This window comes from Papaver somniferum, chromosome 6 (assembly GCF_003573695.1).
Source record: "Papaver somniferum cultivar HN1 chromosome 6, ASM357369v1, whole genome shotgun sequence".
Classification (NCBI taxonomy): domain Eukaryota; kingdom Viridiplantae; phylum Streptophyta; class Magnoliopsida; order Ranunculales; family Papaveraceae; genus Papaver; species Papaver somniferum.
Window position 1 is genome coordinate 80,910,903 of NC_039363.1, and position 20,602 is coordinate 80,931,504.

Consider the following 20,602-nt stretch of genomic DNA (forward strand, 5'->3'; position numbering starts at 1 on the left):
GATCCGGCTCTTGCAAACATCATTCTTCGCTTCCTCCTAGCGGGAGTCTTTGTCGTTCCTTTGCTCTTTTCGCTCCATGAGTTAACCAGGCTTTATTTAGTACCTAAAAATGCAAAATTAATTAATAAAAATATTTATTCTTGAAAACAATGAAAATACAGACTATGGGATAAAATGTAGAATTAATGCACAAAAGATGAGTTAAATACCAAGAAAAATATATAGAAATATGCACTTTTTAGCACTTATCAGCCTTGCACCACCGTCCGCGCATGCTTTGCCTCACCAAACCGTATCATGCCTTGCACCACCATCCGCGCATGCTTTGCCTCACCAAACCGTGTCATGCTTTACACCACCGTCCGCGCCGTGACTTGCCGCGCCAACACCAACAAACTCGCCAAGCCAGCGTCACGATGTTCCCTAACCCAACCAAGGTGATGCATGGCCATACTAAGCCGACGATTTTCATCTCACCACTTCATGGTCCGCACCACCAGTACAATTTATGCAAGGCCGCCAACACGGGAAGCACAAACTCTCTTTACCTCTCGAAAAAGGTTAGCCGGACCTTCCTGACTATCTTTTAACGACTTGTTGTTTCGATTTTTGTCTTAGCCTGTCACCATCTTATGCTTACCTCGCAACGATGCTCCTGTTCCGAACGAAGCAGGGGACTTAATGTTGATGGTGGTTTTTAGCTTAGGGTTAAAATCGTAAAACCGCACAACTGACATGACGTCACTATGACCATTAGCACAATTATTGAATCGATCAGCATGCCTACGTAAGAATTACCAGGGTACCTTTTTTTTATGTGTCATGTTCCACGGCAGAACCCTTAACATTGACCGACATCATCTATGCCAAACCCTGATTATCATGCTACCGCGCCAAGGCATGCCAACCATGCTAGCCGCACCACTGTGCCAATGGAAAACCATGCCATCCACATCTCTGCGCCAAGGCATGCCAACCATGCCAGCCGCACCACTGTGCCAATGGAAAACCATGCCAGCCACGTCTATCGCGCCAAGGCATGCCAGCCATGCTAGCCGCACCATACGCCAATGGAATTCCAAACCATTGGCCCCACCATTCCAAGCCAACCGCACCTTTCCTTGGCCCCCACCATGCCAATCCAACCACACCTTGCCTTTGCTCCACCATGCCAAGCCGTCTGTACCAAACCCTTGGCCCCACTATGCCAAGCCATCTGCGCCATTGGCCTTGGTCCAACCATGCCGGCCTTCCCCATGCGGCTTCCAAAATGAAGACGTGCGACGATCAACGACCACCCTTCCATCCTAGATGCAAATCCTAGCCGTACAAGGTCGCCAAACAACGCATGGTAACCTTTGGCCAAAAACCCTAGTTTTGGCCACGCCAAACCGCGCCAAGGTATGCCATGCCACATGTGCCAATGGCATGCCAACCACCTTGCCACGCCATACCATGCCGACCTTCCCCATGCGGATACCAAAACAAAGGCGTGCGACGATCAACGGCCACCCTTCCATCCTAGATACAAATACTAGCCGCCCAAGGTCGCCAAACAATACATGGTAACCTTTGGCCCAAAACCCTAGTTTTGGCCACGCCAAACCGCGCCAAGGCATGACATACCACATGTGCCAATGGCATGCCAACCACCTTGCCGCGCCATACCATGACGGCCTTCCCTACGCGGCTACCAAAACGAAGGCGTGCGACGATCAACGGGCACCTTCCATCCTAGATGCAATTCCTAGCCGTCCAAGGTTGCCAAACAACGCATGGTAACCTTTGGCCCAAAACCCTAGTTTTGGCCATGCCAAACCGCGCCAAGGCATGCCATGCCACATGTGCCAATGGCATGCCAACCACCTTGTCGCGCCATACCATGTCGGCCTTCCCTATGCGACTACCGAAACGAAGGCCTGCAACAATCAACGACCACTTTTTCATCTAAGATGCAGATCTTAGTCGTCCAAGGTTACCAGCTAACACATGGCAACCTTTGGCCCTAGTTTGGCCGCGCCTAAACAAAGCCAAAACCCTAACTTTTGTCCGCGCAACTGGGTCATATTAAAGCCATACTGATCATACTTTCATGCCACTGGCTACCAAAAGAAAGATTGCAATAATCAACGGCTACCTTCCTCTTAAGATGCAAAATCTCGATCGTTGAAGGTCACCACCGAGCGGCAAGTCTCCCAAGCTCAACTTGCCAGACAACAACAACAACATGCTACATGTTTTCCACGAAAACACTCGAGACATCAACACATGTCACAAACTGGGGGATGCTCATTGGGTATTGGTTTGGCGGTTTACAGCGTGCGGCGTACACTATGCTCGTTATAAGAAAGTGTCATAAGGATGAGGAGGTTAGTAAATACAGGGAGTAATGGTGAAACGTTTTCTTTTATGGAGCATCAATTCCAAGCGTTATCGGTTACCACCTCCTCCCATTTACTCACCCGTTTTCTATTTCTTAATGAGACCAGAGTACGTTTCACTTCGACTTGTATAAATAGGCATTACCTATTTCCACCGAACGACAAGTTCAGGTCACGAGGGTACAACACTCAGAAAATATTTGCTAGCTTTTCATCTGTTAGCTTCCCACTTTCTGATACAAGTCGTGAAACAACTACTCTTCCAGAATCAACTATTCTGGTCTCAACACTTTCTTCGCTTCCATCCCCAAAACCAACCCTTCTCCTTCACTTGTGACCGAAGCAAGTCTGGAACAGCCATTTCTTAGTTTAGGCCAGATTTGTACAGATTGATCTCTCAAATCTAAAGTACTCCCTTGCAGTATATTTTTTAGGGTTTAAATTCGTTTCTCACCCACACACCCGAAATTACCAAAATCAGCAGAAACCGTTTTCACCCTTAAAAAATTCTTTAAAACATAAATGTTTTAGTTCATGAGTATGAGAATCACGCATAAACGATTTTGTAACTTCACCAGTGTGTTCGCCAACCAGGTTCGCGAACATCAGCTCCAGACCTTGGCCTAGTCAAGCCGTTCGCAAACCCGATTCGCGAAAAATTATCCCGGACCCAACCCGGGTAAACCCGTTAGCATACTAGGTACGCAAACAAGAGTTCCGGACCTTCTTCGGTAAATATGTTCGCATACTAGGTACGCAAACAAGAGTTTCTGACCTTAATCATCATTATACAGTTCGCATACTAAGTATGCATACCTGTTGTATCCAAACATGGGTAATTGTTCTAAACTCTCATTTCAATCATTGAAACATCTTTGGAAGACGACAATGGTAGTCTCACACATACCATTAGCTTCAAGTCCTTATAAGTGATCGAATGATCAATATGAAACTTCCCAAGCTAACATCAAATGACAGTCTCACACAAATCATATAAGATGTTCAAGGTAATTTTCACATGATCATCTTTTGACTTAATATTTAGTTTCCAAAAAATAGATTGTTTCCATCTAAACTCGTCAAGAATATGATGAACATAGCTAAAGCAAAAAGATTCCAACACATATTTCGAGAAATAGATAAGCGAGATAAACTCGACTCGAAATATCAAATGTGTATAATGTAAAAGTCTATATAGCTATACGACTTAGTCTGATTAGAAGATAAAATAGAATAGAATTCTGAGTGATAGATAAGTTTTAATCTCCACATACCTTTTGTTGATGAAGTTCCTCCAATCTCCTCAGTAGATCTTCGTTTTTAATTGGTGAACGTTGTGAAGTCTAAAGCTCAACTACACATTCTATCCTTATCGGAGACATAGCTATAAGTAGACTAAAAATCAAGTATATAATTTTGATCAACTAAACTTGACAAACAAGGTTGAGATAACAACACTTGCGAGTTCGACCGAGCAGTGCTCTAACAAAGATGCTTAACATTGAACACATTAGCCGTTTTCAAGTGACTTGGAATTAGAAAACGATAAGCATTAGAATTTATCTTCTCCAGCACTTCTAGGGGTCCAATATTGCGAGGGCCAAGATTGATGTACTCTCCAACAGATAAAGGATCCTCTGTAAGGACGGCCCAAACATGATCACCAACCTCAAACTCAACTAGATGAGGACTCTGGTCTGCTGCAGCTTTATACTTTACATTTTTTTTTCCAATGAGTCTCTTGTATATAATAGCATAAATATCTTATAGTTGAGTGTAAACTTTTGCAGCTATTGCTGGGAACTTATTCAAGTTAGGAACATGAGCTAACTCCAATATTAACCTTGGATTGTAACCACATAAAATATAGAAAGGACTAAACCCACTACTGCGATTAACTGACATGTTAAAAGCAAATTCAATCGGAAACAATTGTTGATCCTATGACTTACTGTTATAGCCAGCAAACTACACAGGAGATTACCTAGCAAATGATTAACAGCTTCCGTCTGCCCGTCTGTTTGCGGATGGTACGCTGTAATGAAGTTAAAACTTGTTCGTAACATCTTCCACAAACTCCACCAGGAATGGCTGATGGGAACCTAATATTGCATACATTCTTATCATTTTGTAGGTGTTTATGGTACTTTGTTGCACTAATTGCTTGTATTTATGCCAAATTATGTATTTTGTAGTTCTTGTTCGTTGCGAGTAAAATGTGTGGCAATTGTCCTGAATTTTGTTTTGTAATGCTAGGGGAATGAAATGATTGGTCTGAGCATGTGTTATGAAGGAAGTGGAGCCACAATGCCCTGTCAAGCTAGATACCAAGTCGATGTTAAGCAGACGCGTGTAGTGAAGAAGGCATCCAGGGTGCCAGCAGACTTGTGAAGCTAATGGATCTACTAGTGGATAAGAAGCTCAAGAAGAAGAATTATCTAATCATGAAATGAAGTAATGGGCCGAAATCCAAGTGATACCCATGTTGGGAGTTAAAGAAAGGAAGCCAGGTCCAAGTTCCATTCTCATATACCAAAAACAGGTATTCATGTACAACACCCAAACATACCCTTAATCCGTCTTTCATTTCACTTTCTCCTACACAGCCGACAATCCCCTCTCTATCATCTGAAAACCAGAGACAACCCTAATTCTATCAGTCTTATCTCTTTCTATCCCTATTTCGGTTCATATCAAATCAATTTGTCCATCGTTCTTGACAGTTTCATCTCTCTCTACTGAGAATCATCATTTCTCTCATCATTAACCATCCATTTCAGTCATAACCCTAGGCTACCAAATACAAAATTAAGTCGTCTGACTGCTTTTCAAAAGTGACAGAATTGAAAGCTAGAGGTCTGAATCTGTTCCCCCTTTCAAACACCAACAAAGCCAACAAGGAAGTGACAAGTAGGGTGGCTGTTCATAATGAAGTTTATCCACAAATTGGGTTAGTCAAAGACAAGGTCAGGCGTGATAAGCTAGGTCTGAATTTTCAGTTCTCTACAACATCAACATCAGTCAAATGGGTGAAGATAGTGCAGTGGCGGTACATGAATGAAGAGTCTTACAAAGTGGTGAGTTTCGAGAACAAAATGCCAAGAATTTTATATTGTTACTGTTGATATTAGGGATTCAGAAAAGGGGGAGAAATCTATGTATAAAAGGAGGGGTTATGTTGTGTATTGAGTATGCAGGGATTGAGGAGTAGGAGTAGAAATCAGTTCTCATTCCTTGTTTCCATCTCTTGCTTGTGTTTGTGAGTGACTTAGTAGAAATCCGTTGAATAAAGAAGTGATTGGGTGAATGAGTTTATTAATTTCACAACTTCATATGCTTTCTGGTTTCACAATAGTTATGTTCTAACTTTCTTAGCTAGAGCATAGATGAAGCCCTTGATTTACTGCCAGATTATTCATGTTTTCGACATTGTTCCTGCTGTGTTTCATTGAGTAAGAATGGTTTCAACCTAGAGCTGCCATTTACAACTTTCACTTAGTATGTCAGGCATCCTAAGTTGTTAGAGTAATTATATCTTGTAGCTCCAACCTGTGCTTACATGATCTATTCTAATTTGTGATTAGTTTTGCTGTCGAAAGAAAACTAATGCTAGAGATTGATACTTCTAGTTGATGTTAAACCATATATATTGAGAACTGATTCCTTATTGAATAAGCGAGAGACTTATATCTTTATCATTGTTCTCCATAAGGGAAAATGAACCTTGTCGACAACTGGATTTTCTAGTAGAGGTTAAGTGCTGGATTCAATTGTCCTAGTGCACTTTACCTGTGTGTTTAAATCCTTTCTTTATATATTCCTGTTTGTATTTCCGCATCCATATTTCTATTTAAATTTTCTAGTTTGATCTTTTCCAGCACCTTGTCGTTTCGACACACAAACTCCCCGCTATTACTTCTTGTTCGAATCAGTACTAGTTAGGCTTTGAAATTCAACTTCACTCCAACCAAGTCCATGTGGGAACGATCCGTGCTTACTAAATTCTACATTGTGGATACCATATACTTGCGGATAATATAATTGTAGGTTTCTAAATCCTACCAATGGCTTCAGAACTATGTGTTCCTATCTAAAACGATAGAGGATGGCAGCCTATGTAATCAGTAAACATCTCTAAAGAACATTTGGGCTACGTTTACAACATTCGTTGTCCTCTTACAGGCGATGAAGTGTGCCATCTTCGAGAACCTATCAACCACGACAAAGATAGAATCCATCCCTCGCCGGGTTCTAGATAAACCTAAGACAAAATCCATTCTAATACAAGTCCAGGATGTCTTTGGAACTGGAAATGGCATGTATAAGCCTGCATTAATCGCAACCCCTTTCGAAACTTGACAAATGTGGCAACGACAGACAAATTTATTAACCCAGGCCAGAAATAAGAATCTACGACAAGGAATAACGTATTATCACGACCAAAATGGCCTTCACTATGCAGTTTCTTAATGATTTTATACCGAAGACTTCCATCTGGTATGGATAAATGGTTGCCTTTGAACAAAAAAACATCATGGAGGACAAAATCTGCATGTTTTTTGTTCTGCACCGCCGTAATTATAGGGGAAAATATGGTTCAACAACTAGTGATTCTCTTAAGCTTTCTAAACCGAGTACCTGAGAGGTGAGTGTTGTAAGAAGCGATCTACGCCATCTCAAAGCCATGCGAATGTGTTGAATATAAGTCTTCTCCATGGGTGAAGCGATTTAAGATAGTGGATTATATCTTAGATTCACGTGCGTAAACCACATTGGTAGTAGGCGCAGAGATACTGAAGGAATTGCGTAACTTGGAGTTAGTTTACTTGGTCTCAACTATACGAAGTTTTAGTCTTTGAATAACATATTATTTCTGAGAGTATTGAAAACTTGACTAGGTCCCGAGGTTTTTCTGCATTTACGGTTTCCTCGTTAAGAAAATCTTGTGTGTGCGTTTACTTTACTTTGCACATTATAATTTTTGTTTTGGTTATAATAAAGTAAATGCACTAGTATGTTGATCAAACATTTGGTTTGAATGGTTACGCGTAGTCAACGAAGTTGACTAGTCACGTGTTGTTCCATTCAGCGAAAAGTAAAAAAATTGTTTACGCTGAATGATTCAGCATAAACTCGTTGTTTGGTTCTGCGACTAGTATACTAGAATATAATTTCCATAAAACTTAGGAGGTTGTTCTAGATGACTTTGACTTTCAACGGGACCTTACTCTGGTAGTCTTGGGAAGACATTCTCGTATTATTAGGCAACAAGATTTCCTCAATAAAAGGAGGTTTAAGAATTTCATCTCCAACGAAATATTTGTGAAACAAACTAGTTGTCTTGTTGTATGAATATGATTGGTAAGATAATACTCCCTCCGTTTCTAAAAAATACGCTTTGCACACAAACCAGCCTATTTTTTAGAAACGGAGGTAGTATTGAATTAAATCATCAAAAGTTAATTATTCAAAAATATTTAGAAAAAGTTGATGACACGTATTCTTCACAACCTTGAAGTGAACCTATAAATATAGAGATGAGTTAAAGTATGTGATCTAACCGTCTCTCCAACTCATCTTAACATCCTAGCCCACGCTTCTGTTAATGAAATTTGTTAAAAAGAGAGTATATCTTATCTTATGTGGCGGTGAAAATAGGAAGTCTAGTTGGAGATGCTCTAAGAGCAGTTCCTATGGACTCAATAAACTTCCGTTAATGATTTTGATCCTACTATGGACTCAACAAACATGAAAAATGTATGTACAAACCAACAAGCACGTGCCTGAAGGAAGACCGCGCGATCCTGGCTCAAGCGCGGCATTGGAAGAAAAAACGCAGGTGTTGGAAGAAAGACCGCCCCTTGGTTCTCTCCAAAACTCGTTTTTTATATTTAGGTTTTATTTTTTATTATTTGTTTTATTAGTTAAATAATCAGTGAGACCAAACTGTTATTAGTTTATATTAATAAAATCACTAGTGGGATCCTGAAATATCAAATTTGTTCATTTTGCCTTGGGTTTCCCATAGTGCAGAAACGTGTTTGTTCATCCACGTGGCTCAACAAAAAAAATATTTTTGTTGATTACCAATCCATAATGGGGTTAAAACATGTTTGTTCATCCACGTGGCTCAACAATTTTTTTTTTTTTTTTTCTTGTTGTTGATTACCAACCTATAATGGGGTAAAACTGACAAAATTGGGAATTTGCCATATGACTAGGAACCGGCCTTATACCCCTCACTTACACCGGGTTTGTTTTTATTTTTCTTCTGAAACGGAAAGGAATGGCAATTTGTTTTTATTTTCTTCTGAAACGGAAAGGAATTGAAATTTTACAGTGCAAGTCCATGATTGCATTCTCTGGTTCTCTTTAGAGGTTGAAAGAGTTTGGAGTGAGAATTAAAGAAAACCATTGGACTTTTTTACCTTGGGGAAAGAATCTTTTTGTAAAGAAGGTTAGTGAATACCCCATTTTACAGATTTGATAATTTCTTGTTTCCATTGTTATTTTGATTATCAACACAAACTTTGTTGGATATTAAATATAGGTTATTGGTGTTCAAAGGGATTTGATAGACGCTTATTGTGTTGTGGAATGTGGACCTGGAAATGAAACGTTTGTAGCTTCGTTAGAGGTAATTAAGCAAAACCCTAACTCTTAAGAATAGTTGCAAACCCATATGTTGTTACTTCCCTCATCCACGAGGGTTGCAAGGAAGGAAAACAGAGATAGGGCTACTGAACTTTTAATTTAGCTCTTTGATGGACTTTGCAGGTCTGAGAAATGAGATATCTGTAAGGAATGTCATGCTAAAAGCTTTTCCTAAAGTTAAACTTGTTAACAGAAAATAAGAAATTGAGAATAAAGAACAGATCATAGACTATCTAAGGGACTGTGCAGTTCCTTAGCAATTTTGTACACATGATATTTGTTAAGTTCAGTTTTTTATATTTGTAAAAAGATTGTTAGTGTTTATGCTATGAAATGTTGGCGGAGCAATCAGCCTTGCCCTAGTATTCCGGCAGCTTGTAACAATCTGTCTCACTTCTCCCCTAAATTCTCATAGGAGCAGACGTGGAAGAGCTAGGTGTAATCTAATAATTTTGTTCATTACTTGTTTGACTTATTTATTCTAATATAACTCGCTCTCATCGGCTTCTTGGTTTCTGTTCAGGACCCGACGACCTCGGCTAACCTTCATCAACAGGGCAGTTTAAGTTTGGTATTTGGTTTCGGAAGTCTTTATTGCTTTGTTCATGGCCAGCATGTGCGCAAAGAAGAAGTCGACGGTAGAGGAATGTTGATGAAGTCGGGCTCCATGTTTGGTTAACTTTCGCTCCATGGATTTTGATGGAAGAAGAGGTAAAGTAATGGTGTTTTAGCATTTCTAAATGATTGCTTTTGCTTAATAATTGTTGTAAAGGATGTCTAGGACTTAGATACCTACATAAAAATGAATTACAGAAAACAACATGGTTTCACTAAAGTTATATCTATTAAAACTTGGGGATAGTGATGAGAGAAACAGTGTCAAATGAAATAAAGGGAAGAGCAGATGACCCCATCAGTTCTGCTTGTGCTTTGCATTACATATAACACAAGAAAATATTTCTAAAACTGAGCTGACTCTGACAAACTCGTACCACAGAAAACAGCTTTACAGTTTACTTAGTCGGTACAGGCTTGTAAGGGATGGGGGTCAGGTGTAGATCGTTTTTTCTTCTGACGCTTGCGCCAAAGGACTCGGACATGTCAAGATCTTCTGGCTTGACCCCATTTGGGAGCTTCCACTCATAGTGGTAAAGTAGTTGCGCAAGTACAAGCTCAACATTTGCTATACCAAAATTTATTCCTGGACACATCCTCAGCATCTCTGACATCGCCCATTCTACTGTAGTTGAAGAACTTGCTGTCCCGGCAGTGAATATGTCCTGTGGAAAACAAACAATCCAGTGTTTAAATCACTAAATATTCAAAATGAAGCAACTGCTTTAACGAGAAAGTTGCATGTAGTTTCTAGCTCCAACTAGTTTATGTACTAACCAAGATAACTGCTTTAAGGTTGTTGGGCGTGATAGCAAATTCAGGTCCACCATTTCCCTTAAGTTGAAGAAGTACATCTACTAGGTCTTCCTCAGCTTCATCCTTGTTTGTTTTTATTGCTGTTCTATTCTCTATGTGTTCTTTGATGATGTTATCAAGTATTTTGTCGGTCTTCTGATGTAAACTCTCCAGTTTTGATTTCATACCACTGATGACATGAATGAATTTTAAAGAAGGGAACAAATCACTAATAGCAAAACCACTTGCCATCTTAGTTGTCTCCTTGATCAATGATATGAATGCTTCTTTATCTTTGGATTTCTTACCGAACGCTGCCCTGGCTGTCACATCATTAGTCAGCGAGGAAATTTTTTCACTGAGATTTATCTGTGATCCAGCCATCAATGAAATACTATTGATGAGGTTTGATACCTCTTCTTCCCTTATAGACCCGAACGACTGTACACGTTTAGTACTTAAGAGCTCCAACATAAATATCTTTCGCAGTTGCCTCCAGTAATCACCGTATGGAGAGAAAGCCACATCTGTACAGTTATAGGTCATTATCTTAGAAGCAAGAGTTTCACCTCTATCCGCAAAATTTAAGTCATGCGTCTTCATAATTTGTTTGGCCATTTTTGGTGAAGATACAACGACAGTAGAAACTTCACCGAGTTGTAGATGCATAAACGGTCCATATTTCCTAGCCAAATCTCTTAGGGTATGGTGTGGTAGGTGGCCTAACATTAACTGGTGCAAGTTGCCTACGACAGGTAGTTTCCATGGCCCTGGAAGAAACTTTGAATTTGAGTTTTTCGATTTGAATCTTTTTATCGCCGTCTTCACCACCATGAGCAGTAAAAGAAGGAAAACTGAAAATAGAGTAAAGTAGAACTCCATTGTTGTTGAAAATAGGAAATTAAAGATTGTGTTTTCGCACTTGTTATAGAAAGTCTTTTAGTACTGTATATAATGTTGACTAACTGCATTTTGTTTTCTTTTAAGTTAGATAAAAGGATGCTTTCTTGAGTTGGAGCTATACGATAAGGATCTTCAGAATTAAATAAGCACAGATAACGACATCTTCCAGGTTAGAGACTTTACTGACATTTCATTATTTTTATAACTCTTTATTATGCCATCCGTCTAATAAAACAAGAAAAGATAACTGAATTCATTTTTATTTGAGTAACGCTCAAGGCCTAAGTGTTAGACCCAAAATTCTGTCGTAACTACGAAGTCGGCTGAATTGATTTCACTTGCCATAACAGCAGGGACAGAGTTTTGTCTATATTTTTGGGCTCTTAAGCGGTGTGTGTTGTTATTCTCCTGCCTGCATTATCTGAAATAGAAACACACATGTAAGTCGGTGCAGGTTCTAGCCGATTCCAATTGTCGTACTCATTTAAGTAGAACCAGGACATATTCATTTCCTAATCTACTGTATTTAATTCTTATACGAAAAGGATGTCAGCAGTTATGGTAACTTGGTAAGACTCAAGGAAGAATTAGTATTTGTTAGATGAAGCTGTAACACATGATGAACAAACACAAGAAACACACATATAACTTCTCCGGCTTTCTCTTTCCTGACGATGTCACTAGGTGGGTAAAGGATTTTAAGGGCTAGGATCAGGTTAAATCCATTTTCTCTTTTGAATCCATGTGGAAGCCATCAGAGTGCTCAGGTCACCTGGCTTGATCTCACCAAGGAGGTTCCAGCCAAAGTGGTATAGTAAATTAACAAGTAGATGCTGAACATTGGCTATGCCAAAATCAACGCCTAGACACCTCCTCCAGCCAGCTTCAAATGGAATATATGTTATTTCATTTATGGTCCATAGGATTACTATCCAACCTCTCTGGTTGAAAGCTGTCAGCGTCACTCCAATATTTCAATCTTTTCCAGTTGCCCATGCAATGACAACTTCAGTTCTAGTCGGTATGTCATAACCGTCAATCCCACAGCTCTCCCTACATTCTTTTAAGAGTATAAGTAAAATGGTACAATCTTGGTTTCTTTGTTAACTGGCATATGCCAGTCTACTGTAGTGGATGAACTGCTGTCTTGCTGCCAAAAATGTCCTAAAAGGCTAAAAATAATGACTAAACAATGAACACTTCATGAAATGCTTCCAAACAAAAAAAAAAACACTTCGTGAATAAAGAAGACTAAATATTCTGAGAAGTATAACTGTTTAAGAACCTTTTATTATGATTAGATTTTATTTATTTTTGTTTATTTTTTTTGATCAGTAAAGAATTTGGTGCTGATGAGTTTCAAACTCAGGTCACTGTATCATCACCCAATGACTTTACCACTGTACATTATGATTAGAATTTCAAGTGCACCACTTCCTTGAAGTCGAAGCAGTACATCTACTAGATCATGGCCAAGTTCATACACTTGTTTTCCCTGTGATCCTTTGAGGATGCTGTTTAGGATTTTCTCGCCCTTCTGGTGTAATTTCTCCAATATAAACCTCATACCGCTGATGACATAAAAGGAATTTTAGTGTAGGGAATAAATAACCTAGGGAGAAACCTATCTCTATCCTAATTGCTTCTTCAGCGATGACATAAATGCATCTTTATCCTTGCATTTCTTACCAAACACTGCCTAGAAGTCACCTAATTGGATTAGGTTTAGGTTGTAATCTCCACACTTTCACAGCCTGAATCCCCCCCCCCCCCCCCTGGTCTGCAAAATTCCGGCCATGTATTAAAATGTCAATTTTTGTTTATTATTCATTGTCATTTTCATTGTCCTTTTTTTTTGTTTTGGTAGCTGGTATATTGTACCATGACCTCAAAATTGTCTCTTTACTACAAAAAAACTGATGGAAGTAGAGGTATAGATAGACCATTCTAAATATTGTAAATTCTTTCTTTCGTACACCAGTAAAAATTCGATTGCATGAAAAGAATAGCATATTAATTAGATGATAAATAGGAAAGGTATTCTACACGTTCAGTAGAATGTTAATTCTTCTGCATGCCCTGAAATTATGCACTTTTCTTCAAATTGTTGGTGAAAGGATATTACTGTAAGGGACTGGAATTAAGCATAAATCATTTAATCTTCTAATAGTTGCGCCAAATGACTCAGACATGTCAAGTTCTTCTGGCTTTGTATGGTTAGGGAGGCTCCAGTCGAAGTGGTAGAGTAGATGAGCCAGTAGAAGCTCCATATTGGCTGTACCAAGTGTCGACCCTGGACACATCCTCCTACCAGCTCCAAATGGTATGTACTCAAAGTTGGTTCCCTTGTAATCAATAGAACTACCATTAAACCTCTCTGGGTCAAAGCTCTCTGCATCACTCCAATACGCTGGATCTCTTCCGATAGCCCATGCATTAACCATAATTTTAGTTTTCTTTGGTATTTCATACCCATCCATCTCACATCTCTCCCTACTTTCTCGCGGAATTAGCAATGGAAGAGAAGGGTGTAATCTCAGAGTTTCTTTTATGACAAGTTTTAAATATTTTAGTTTATGTAGTTCAGTCTCATCTATCTTTCCATTTGATGTGCCTAGGACCCTTCTGACCTCGGCTTGTGCCTTCTCCATAACACTTGGCTTTCTCATCATCTCTGACATTGCCCAGTCTGTTGCACTTGATGAAGTTTCAGTTCCTGCTGTGAAAACATCCTGAACATAAAAAAGTGGGTATGCTTTCTGTTAATCAAACCACTTAAGGTTACAGAATTACTTATGGCATCTCAGCTTAAAAGGATATCTGACAGGTTTCATTTAATTTACCAGTATAAATGCTTTAATGTTGTCAGTTGTAATGGGAAATTCAAGTTCACCATTTTCTTGGAGGCGAAGAAGTACATCCACAAGATCTTCCTCCATTTCCTGCATGTGATCAGTAGTTTGATTTTTGGTTGATGTTATTCTATTCTTTTTATGTTCTAGAATGACATTGCCAAAGATTCTGTCAATCTTCTCGTGTATCTTCTCCAGTTTTGGCTTCATGCCACCGATAACATGAAGGAATTTTAGCGAGGGAAACACGTCACTGATGTCGAAGCCTCCCCCTAACTTGGTGGATTCTAAGAAAGCTGCCTTGAATTCTTCTTTATCATTGCATTTATTACCAAATGCTGCCCTGCAGATTACGTCATTTGTGAACAGAAAAACCATATCACTTAGATTTATCTGTGATCCAGCCTTAGAAGAAACTCTTTTGATGAAGTTTGAGACCTCTTCTTCCCTTATTGATCTGAAAGAACGAACTTGTTTGGCACTTAGGAACTCTGAAACGAAGATCTTTCGCAATTGCCTCCAGTAATCACCATAGGGGGAGAATGCAACATCTGTATAATTGTAGGTGAGAATCCTTGCAGCTAAAAGTTCCCCTCTATCAGCAAAGAGGAGGTCGTGTGTATTCATTACTTGTTTGGCCTCCTTCGGCGAAGAGACAATGATAGTTGAAACCTCACCAAGTTGTAGATGCATAAGTGGACCATGTTTCTTTGCCAAATCTCTTAGGGTATGATGTGGTAAGGGACCTAACATTAGCTGGTGCAAGTTTCCCAAGAGAGGCAATTTCCATGGCCCTGGAGGCAATTTTGATTTTGCGGTTGGTCTGGTCGATATGAACCATAAAAGTAAGGGCAGTAAACTCAAGATTATTGGAATGAAGGGTGGAAACTGGAGCTCCATGGTCATGGAAGTGTCGATGAATTAAAAGGTAGAAATGAGGGTTATGCATGAACACAAGTCTTATTTGGGTTTTAAATACTAGTTATGTAGTTCAGCAACCAGTACATTTTGTAGTTTTGCTTTGGAGTATCACCTCTACAAGATGCTTTCCAGATATAATAGATCTTAATGCCTTTCACCAATTATGTAAGTCATTGAAATGGTCACCCACAATTAATAAACAAAAGATTTTATAATACTAGTAGGTAACATGGCTTTGTCAAATAGATAGTATTTGTTTGTGTTAGCCATTTAGGTATCTTTGCCTGGCTTTTTCAGCTGATTTAATTCATTAGAAAGGTAGTATTCTTTGTTTTAGTATCTTTATCCATCTTAAAAGAATCTTGTTCATTTTGTTCGGGTTGTAGTCATATGGCTTCTTTTTATAAAATACTTTTAAGTGAACAGAGATCCATATGTGAGTTGGTGCTGGTTCAGGTTATTCCCAGTTGTCTTAAAGCAACCAGGATTTACAGCCTCATTATTTTAAATCCTAATCTACAGTATTTTACTCTTCTACAAAACGATGTCAGCATTGGTTAAGATTCAAAAAGAACTAGTTTTTGTAGTATGAAGCTGTAGAACATAATGGACAAACACGAGTACATATAATTTCTCCTGCTTTCTCTCTCTTGATGAAAATCTTTTTCAATTGTCTCCTATAAATATAATCACCATAAGAAAAATGCAACTTTAATTGTAGGTCATAATCTCCGCGGCAAGAATTTCTCCCCTATAGTAAGGTCACATGTCTTCGTAATCTGTTCAGCCAGGTGAAGAGACGAGTAGATGAAGACAGCAGAAACCTCACTAAATTGTAGTTGCATAAGTGGTCATATCAGGGGAGTGTACCTATTGCGCGAGAAATTGATGCTTTTCGCAGTAGATATGTGGAAATGGAGTATGCCTTTCCTGTATTGCATTTTCTGAAACGTGTTAGGTCACTTGACTCACTTCCATAACTAGTATCAATTTCAGAAATGGTTTTTTCTGCTTCAGGAATTTAGGTAGATTCGGTAAAGGACATTTGGTGTTTCTGGAACTGGTTTTATTATTTTTTCTGGAGGTCAAAAGGTGTCAGGCAGAGAGTGCCAAGAGGACTCCTTGTGTATCTTACTAAATTATTTATCGTTTAAATATTATATCGTTTAAATATTATATTACAATATTATCCCCTTCAGGAGTTTTCGTAGAAAATAATAGTTGCATAAAGGGCCAATATTTCTTGGCTAAGAGTTTGATGTTGTGAAGCGGTAAGGGGACATAACATTAACTGGTCCAAGTTTTCCCTATGGTAGGTTGTTTCCTTGGTTCTGGAAGGAAATTTAAGATTGATTAGTTCTCGATCTCCATGTTGCTTTCGTCAAGATTACTATCAACAATGAGAGGAGGAAAGCAAAGGGTCTGTTTGGCATGGTGTAGTCAGAGGGTGTGATGCAGCCAAGGGAAATAATTGAAGCTCGATTGCATGAGAAGAATTGAATTACAGTGAGATGATAGAAAGAAAGGTTTATTTCACATGATTTTGTACGTTGGCAAAAAATTTATGCGTATTTGATGGAAGGTAAAATGAAAAGTTTAGGAAGACAGATGTATAGTAACTTCTTATGTGTACCCTGAAACTGCTACTCTCTTACACTCGTGATTTTGTTCGAGGTGCAGGTGAAGGAATATTACTAAAGGAACGGGAATCAAATATAAATCATTGTCTTCTGATGGTCGCGTCGAATGACTCTGACATGTCTAGTTCTTCTGGAAGATTCTGTTTGGGAGCTTCCAGTTGAGGTGGTATTGAAGATGAGCAAGTAGAAGCTCCATATTTGATGGTACCAAGTGTTAATCCTGGACACATCCTCCTCCCAGCTGCCCGCCCCATATGGTATGTACTCAAAGTTAGTTCATTACTAATAATAGAACTATCATTGGGCCTCTATGGGTCAAAGCTAAGGATCTCTTCCGTCAGGCCATGCATTAATCATGATTTGGTTTTCCTTGGTTCTCATAACGTCTCTCCCTACTTCTTCCTGGAATTAGGAGAGGAAGATAAGAATGTAGTCTTAGTTTTCGTTGATGACTAGTTTTACATATCTTAGTTTAGGCAATTCAGTCTCATCTATCTTTCCGTTCGATGTGCTAAAGACCCTTCTAAATTTAGCTGGTCCCTTCTGCATAACGCTGGGTTTTTCTCATCATCTCTGACGTTGCGTAGTCTGCTGCAGTTGATGAGGTTTCAGTTTCTTCTGTGAAAACATCCTGAACATAAACAATGAGTAAAAGCTGATATTTAAACCACTAAACGATACTCAGTCACTTGCCGCGTATTAGCTTAAAAGGAAAGATCATGGATTTATTTGTATTACTGAAATATATGCTCTTCCTTCATTTCACCCATGGGATTGTTAGTTTGATTCTTTGTTGATGTGTCCTATCCTTGTCATGATGTTCAATGTCATTTCCGAAGAAATGCTTTTAATTAACTTTGACACCTATTCTTATCTTATCGATCTAAACGAACGAACTTGTTTGGCACTTAAGAACGTTAAGACGAAAATCTTTGGCAATTGCCTCCAGTGATCACTGTAGGGAGAGAATACGATTACCTGCATAATTGTAGGTAGTGCTCCTTGCAGCTAGAAGTTCGCTGTTTGCCTCTATCAGCAGAGACGAAGTTGTGCATGTTGATAGACAGTTTCAGTGATTGGCCAGAAAGGTAATATCTATGGCCCTGGAGGCAATTTTCAATTTGATTTGAAATTTACGGCTTTTTTTGTGGTCATTGTGAAACATAGGAGTGAGGGCAGTAAACTCAAGACTACTGGAATGAAGGAGAAATCGGAGCTTCATGGTAACTGAAATGTCTGATGAATTGAAAGGCGGCAATGTGGGTTCTGCATTAACACATTCCCTGGGTTTTAAGTACTAATTATATAGTTAAGCAGCCAGTACATTTCGTAGTTTTTCTTGGGAGTATCATCACTATTAGATGCATACACCAATCAAAATAGAAGCAATTGAAATCCCCACCTAAAATAAACAAATAAAAGTATTTTATAGCAGTAGTTGGTAACATGCCTTTGTGGTGTCTTGAATGGTTTGGTATTTGTTTGTTTTAGGCATCTTTATTTGATTTTGGTGAATCTTTCTCATTTTGGAATTGGATTATAACTACTAAACTCGGCGATTCTCCCAAGTAAAGCACCAAGTCAACTTAATTTTTTTTGCCAATTTAGTTGACTCGTCCGAGTCATTATCAAGTTTCTGCCAATTCTCTCGCTTTTGAGAAGAAAGGGTAAACAGAAGATTATTTACACACTATGGACAAAATGGTCAGGTATTGAAGATCAGTTGAAAGTTTCCAGTAATTTCAACTGATATTTTTTTTCCTTTTGAAACAGTGTGTGAAAGATGTTTAAGAGATCCACAAAAGGGTTTTTCAGTGAACGTTAATATTCTTCATGTTTATTTAGTAGAAAACCTGGTTGAGTTCAGAGATTTACAGTTGTTGTTTGGAGATACCAAATGTGTACAGCAAACTAAAGCAAAAGGAGTACTTCAAAAACCATAGGAGCCTAGATTTCTACGGAGATCAGCAGGGAAAGCCTTTACAACAACAAAAAAGAGTCTGACTGCTCTTGCTCAAAATGCAGGTGAAGGAGGACTGTAAGGGATGGGAATTAAGCATAAATCTTTCCTTCTTTGGATGGTTGCACCGAATGTTTCCGACATATCCAAATCTTCTGGCTTGACACCAGAGGGAAGTTTCCAATCGAAGTGGTACAGTAAATGAGCAAGTAGAAGCCCCATGTTGGCTGTCCCTAGTGCCAGCCCAGGGCACATCCTTCTACCAGCACCAAATGGTATGTATTCAAAGTTAGTTCCTTTATAATCAATAGAACTACCATTAAACCTCTCCGGGTCAAAGCTTTCTGCATCACTCCAATACGTGGGATCTCTTCCGATGGCCCATGCGTTAACAATGATTTTGGTGTTCTTTGGTATCTCATACCCATCGATCTGACAACTCTCTCTACTTAGACGTGGGATTAGTAGTGGAAGCGGAGGGTGTAGCCTCTTTGATTACTAGTTTTAAGTAGCTTAGTTTAGGTACCTCTCTCTCATCAACCTCTCCGTTTGTTCCCTTGAGGGCATTTCGGACTTCAGCTTGTGCCTTTTCCATGACTTTTGGCTGTTTTAGCATTTCTGCTAATGCCCATTCTGTTGTACTTGATGAAGTGTCAGTCCCAGCTGTGATTATGTCCTGAAATAAAATAGATGAATTTTATATCAAACAATAAACAATGATTTTTGTTAAAGCAGCGAGAGTTGTTAATTACCAAGATAACGGCTTTAATGTTGTCATTGGTGATTGGAAATTCGAGTTCGCAGTTCTCTTGGACTCGAAGAAGAACATCTACCAAATCTTCCCCTATTTCACCCAAGATATTATCTGCTTGATTTTTGTTCTGATTCTTTTTATGTTCTTCGATGATGTTGTCCAAAATTCTATCGATCTTCTGATGCAGCTTCTCTAATTTTGGCTTCAGACCACTAATGAAATGAAGGAAGTTCAGCCAAGGAAACACATCACTGATGTCGAAACCACCTGCCAAGGTAAGAGCTTCTTTAATCGCTAGTTTGAACTCTTCTTTTTGATTGCATTTCTTGCCATACGTGCCCTACAAATGACATCATTCGTAAACAAGAAAAGTCTATGACTGATATTTATCTCTGATCCAGCCACGAAGGAGATGCTTTGAATGAGATTTGAAATCTCTTCCTCTCTTACCGATCTGAATGACCGGACTTGTTTAGCACTCAATAATTCCAGCACGAAAATCCTTCGCAATTGCCTCCAGTAATTACCGCAAGGGGAGAAAGCTACATTTGTACAATCATAAGATAAAATCTTAGCAGCAAGGATTTCGCTTCTATCAGCAAAAATAAGGTCATGGGTCTTCATAACCTGTTCAGCAACTTTTGGAGAAGAAATGACTACGGCGGAAACTTCACCAAGTTGCAGATGCATAAGTGGACCGTGTTTCTTTGACAAATCCCTGAAGGTATGATGTGGTAAGGGACTCAACATTAACTGGTGCAAATTCCCTATGAGAGGCAATTTCCATGGTCCTGGCGGCAAATTTGTCTTGGATTTGATGTTTATGAATTTTTTGGTGATTACCATGAACCATAAGAGCAAGGGAAGTAAACCTAATAAGAGTGCTGGGACGAAGGAAGGTAGAAACAGGAGCTTCATGGTTGAGGAGATGTTGAAGTGATGAGGATAAGGAAGTAATACACGTTTGTGAGGGTTGTAATAGTTGTTTTGATGGATGACATCCCCACTTTGTCATCTAGCGTTGTTTGTTTGATTGGTTGTAAATTTTCATTGTTACAAAATGCATTCCAGATGTAATTGAATTTTAAATATGAAACAGAAGAATCAGAATCTTATTCATCTTTCCT

General features: G+C 39.0%; 2 protein-coding genes, 1 long non-coding RNA gene and 1 pseudogene across 6 annotated transcripts; 1 reads left to right on the top strand and 3 right to left on the bottom strand.

Annotated features, from left to right (window-relative positions):
• The first annotated feature begins 8,648 nt into the window (after positions 1-8,648).
• LOC113288147 lies at positions 8,649-20,019 on the top strand. Of its 4 annotated transcripts, none has more exons than XR_003330483.1 (9): positions 8,649-8,838; positions 8,932-9,018; positions 9,559-9,746; positions 11,433-11,517; positions 16,438-16,703; positions 16,802-17,018; positions 18,787-18,996; positions 19,684-19,750; positions 19,877-20,019. It is a non-coding gene; the product is annotated as an uncharacterized LOC113288147 (long non-coding RNA). The 4 variants fall into 4 exon arrangements; XR_003330482.1 differs by having other exon boundaries at positions 11,437-11,517; XR_003330481.1 differs by lacking the exon at positions 16,438-16,703 and having other exon boundaries at positions 11,437-11,517.
• On the bottom strand, positions 9,942-11,327 carry LOC113288146 (cytochrome P450 71D8-like). The gene is made up of 2 exons (XM_026537104.1): positions 10,428-11,327; positions 9,942-10,315 (listed from the first exon to the last, which is right to left on the bottom strand). Exons 1-2 carry the CDS (start codon positions 11,325-11,327, stop codon positions 10,049-10,051), a joined length of 1,167 nt encoding a protein of 388 aa, XP_026392889.1. The 3' UTR covers positions 9,942-10,048.
• LOC113288143 (premnaspirodiene oxygenase-like) lies at positions 13,177-15,534 on the bottom strand. The gene is made up of 2 exons (XM_026537101.1): positions 14,192-15,534; positions 13,177-14,080 (listed from the first exon to the last, which is right to left on the bottom strand). Exons 1-2 carry the CDS (start codon positions 15,104-15,106, stop codon positions 13,448-13,450), a joined length of 1,548 nt encoding a protein of 515 aa, XP_026392886.1. The 5' UTR covers positions 15,107-15,534; the 3' UTR covers positions 13,177-13,447.
• Positions 17,937-20,599, bottom strand: LOC113288144 (annotated as a pseudogene).
• Positions 20,600-20,602: the final 3 nt, after the last annotated feature.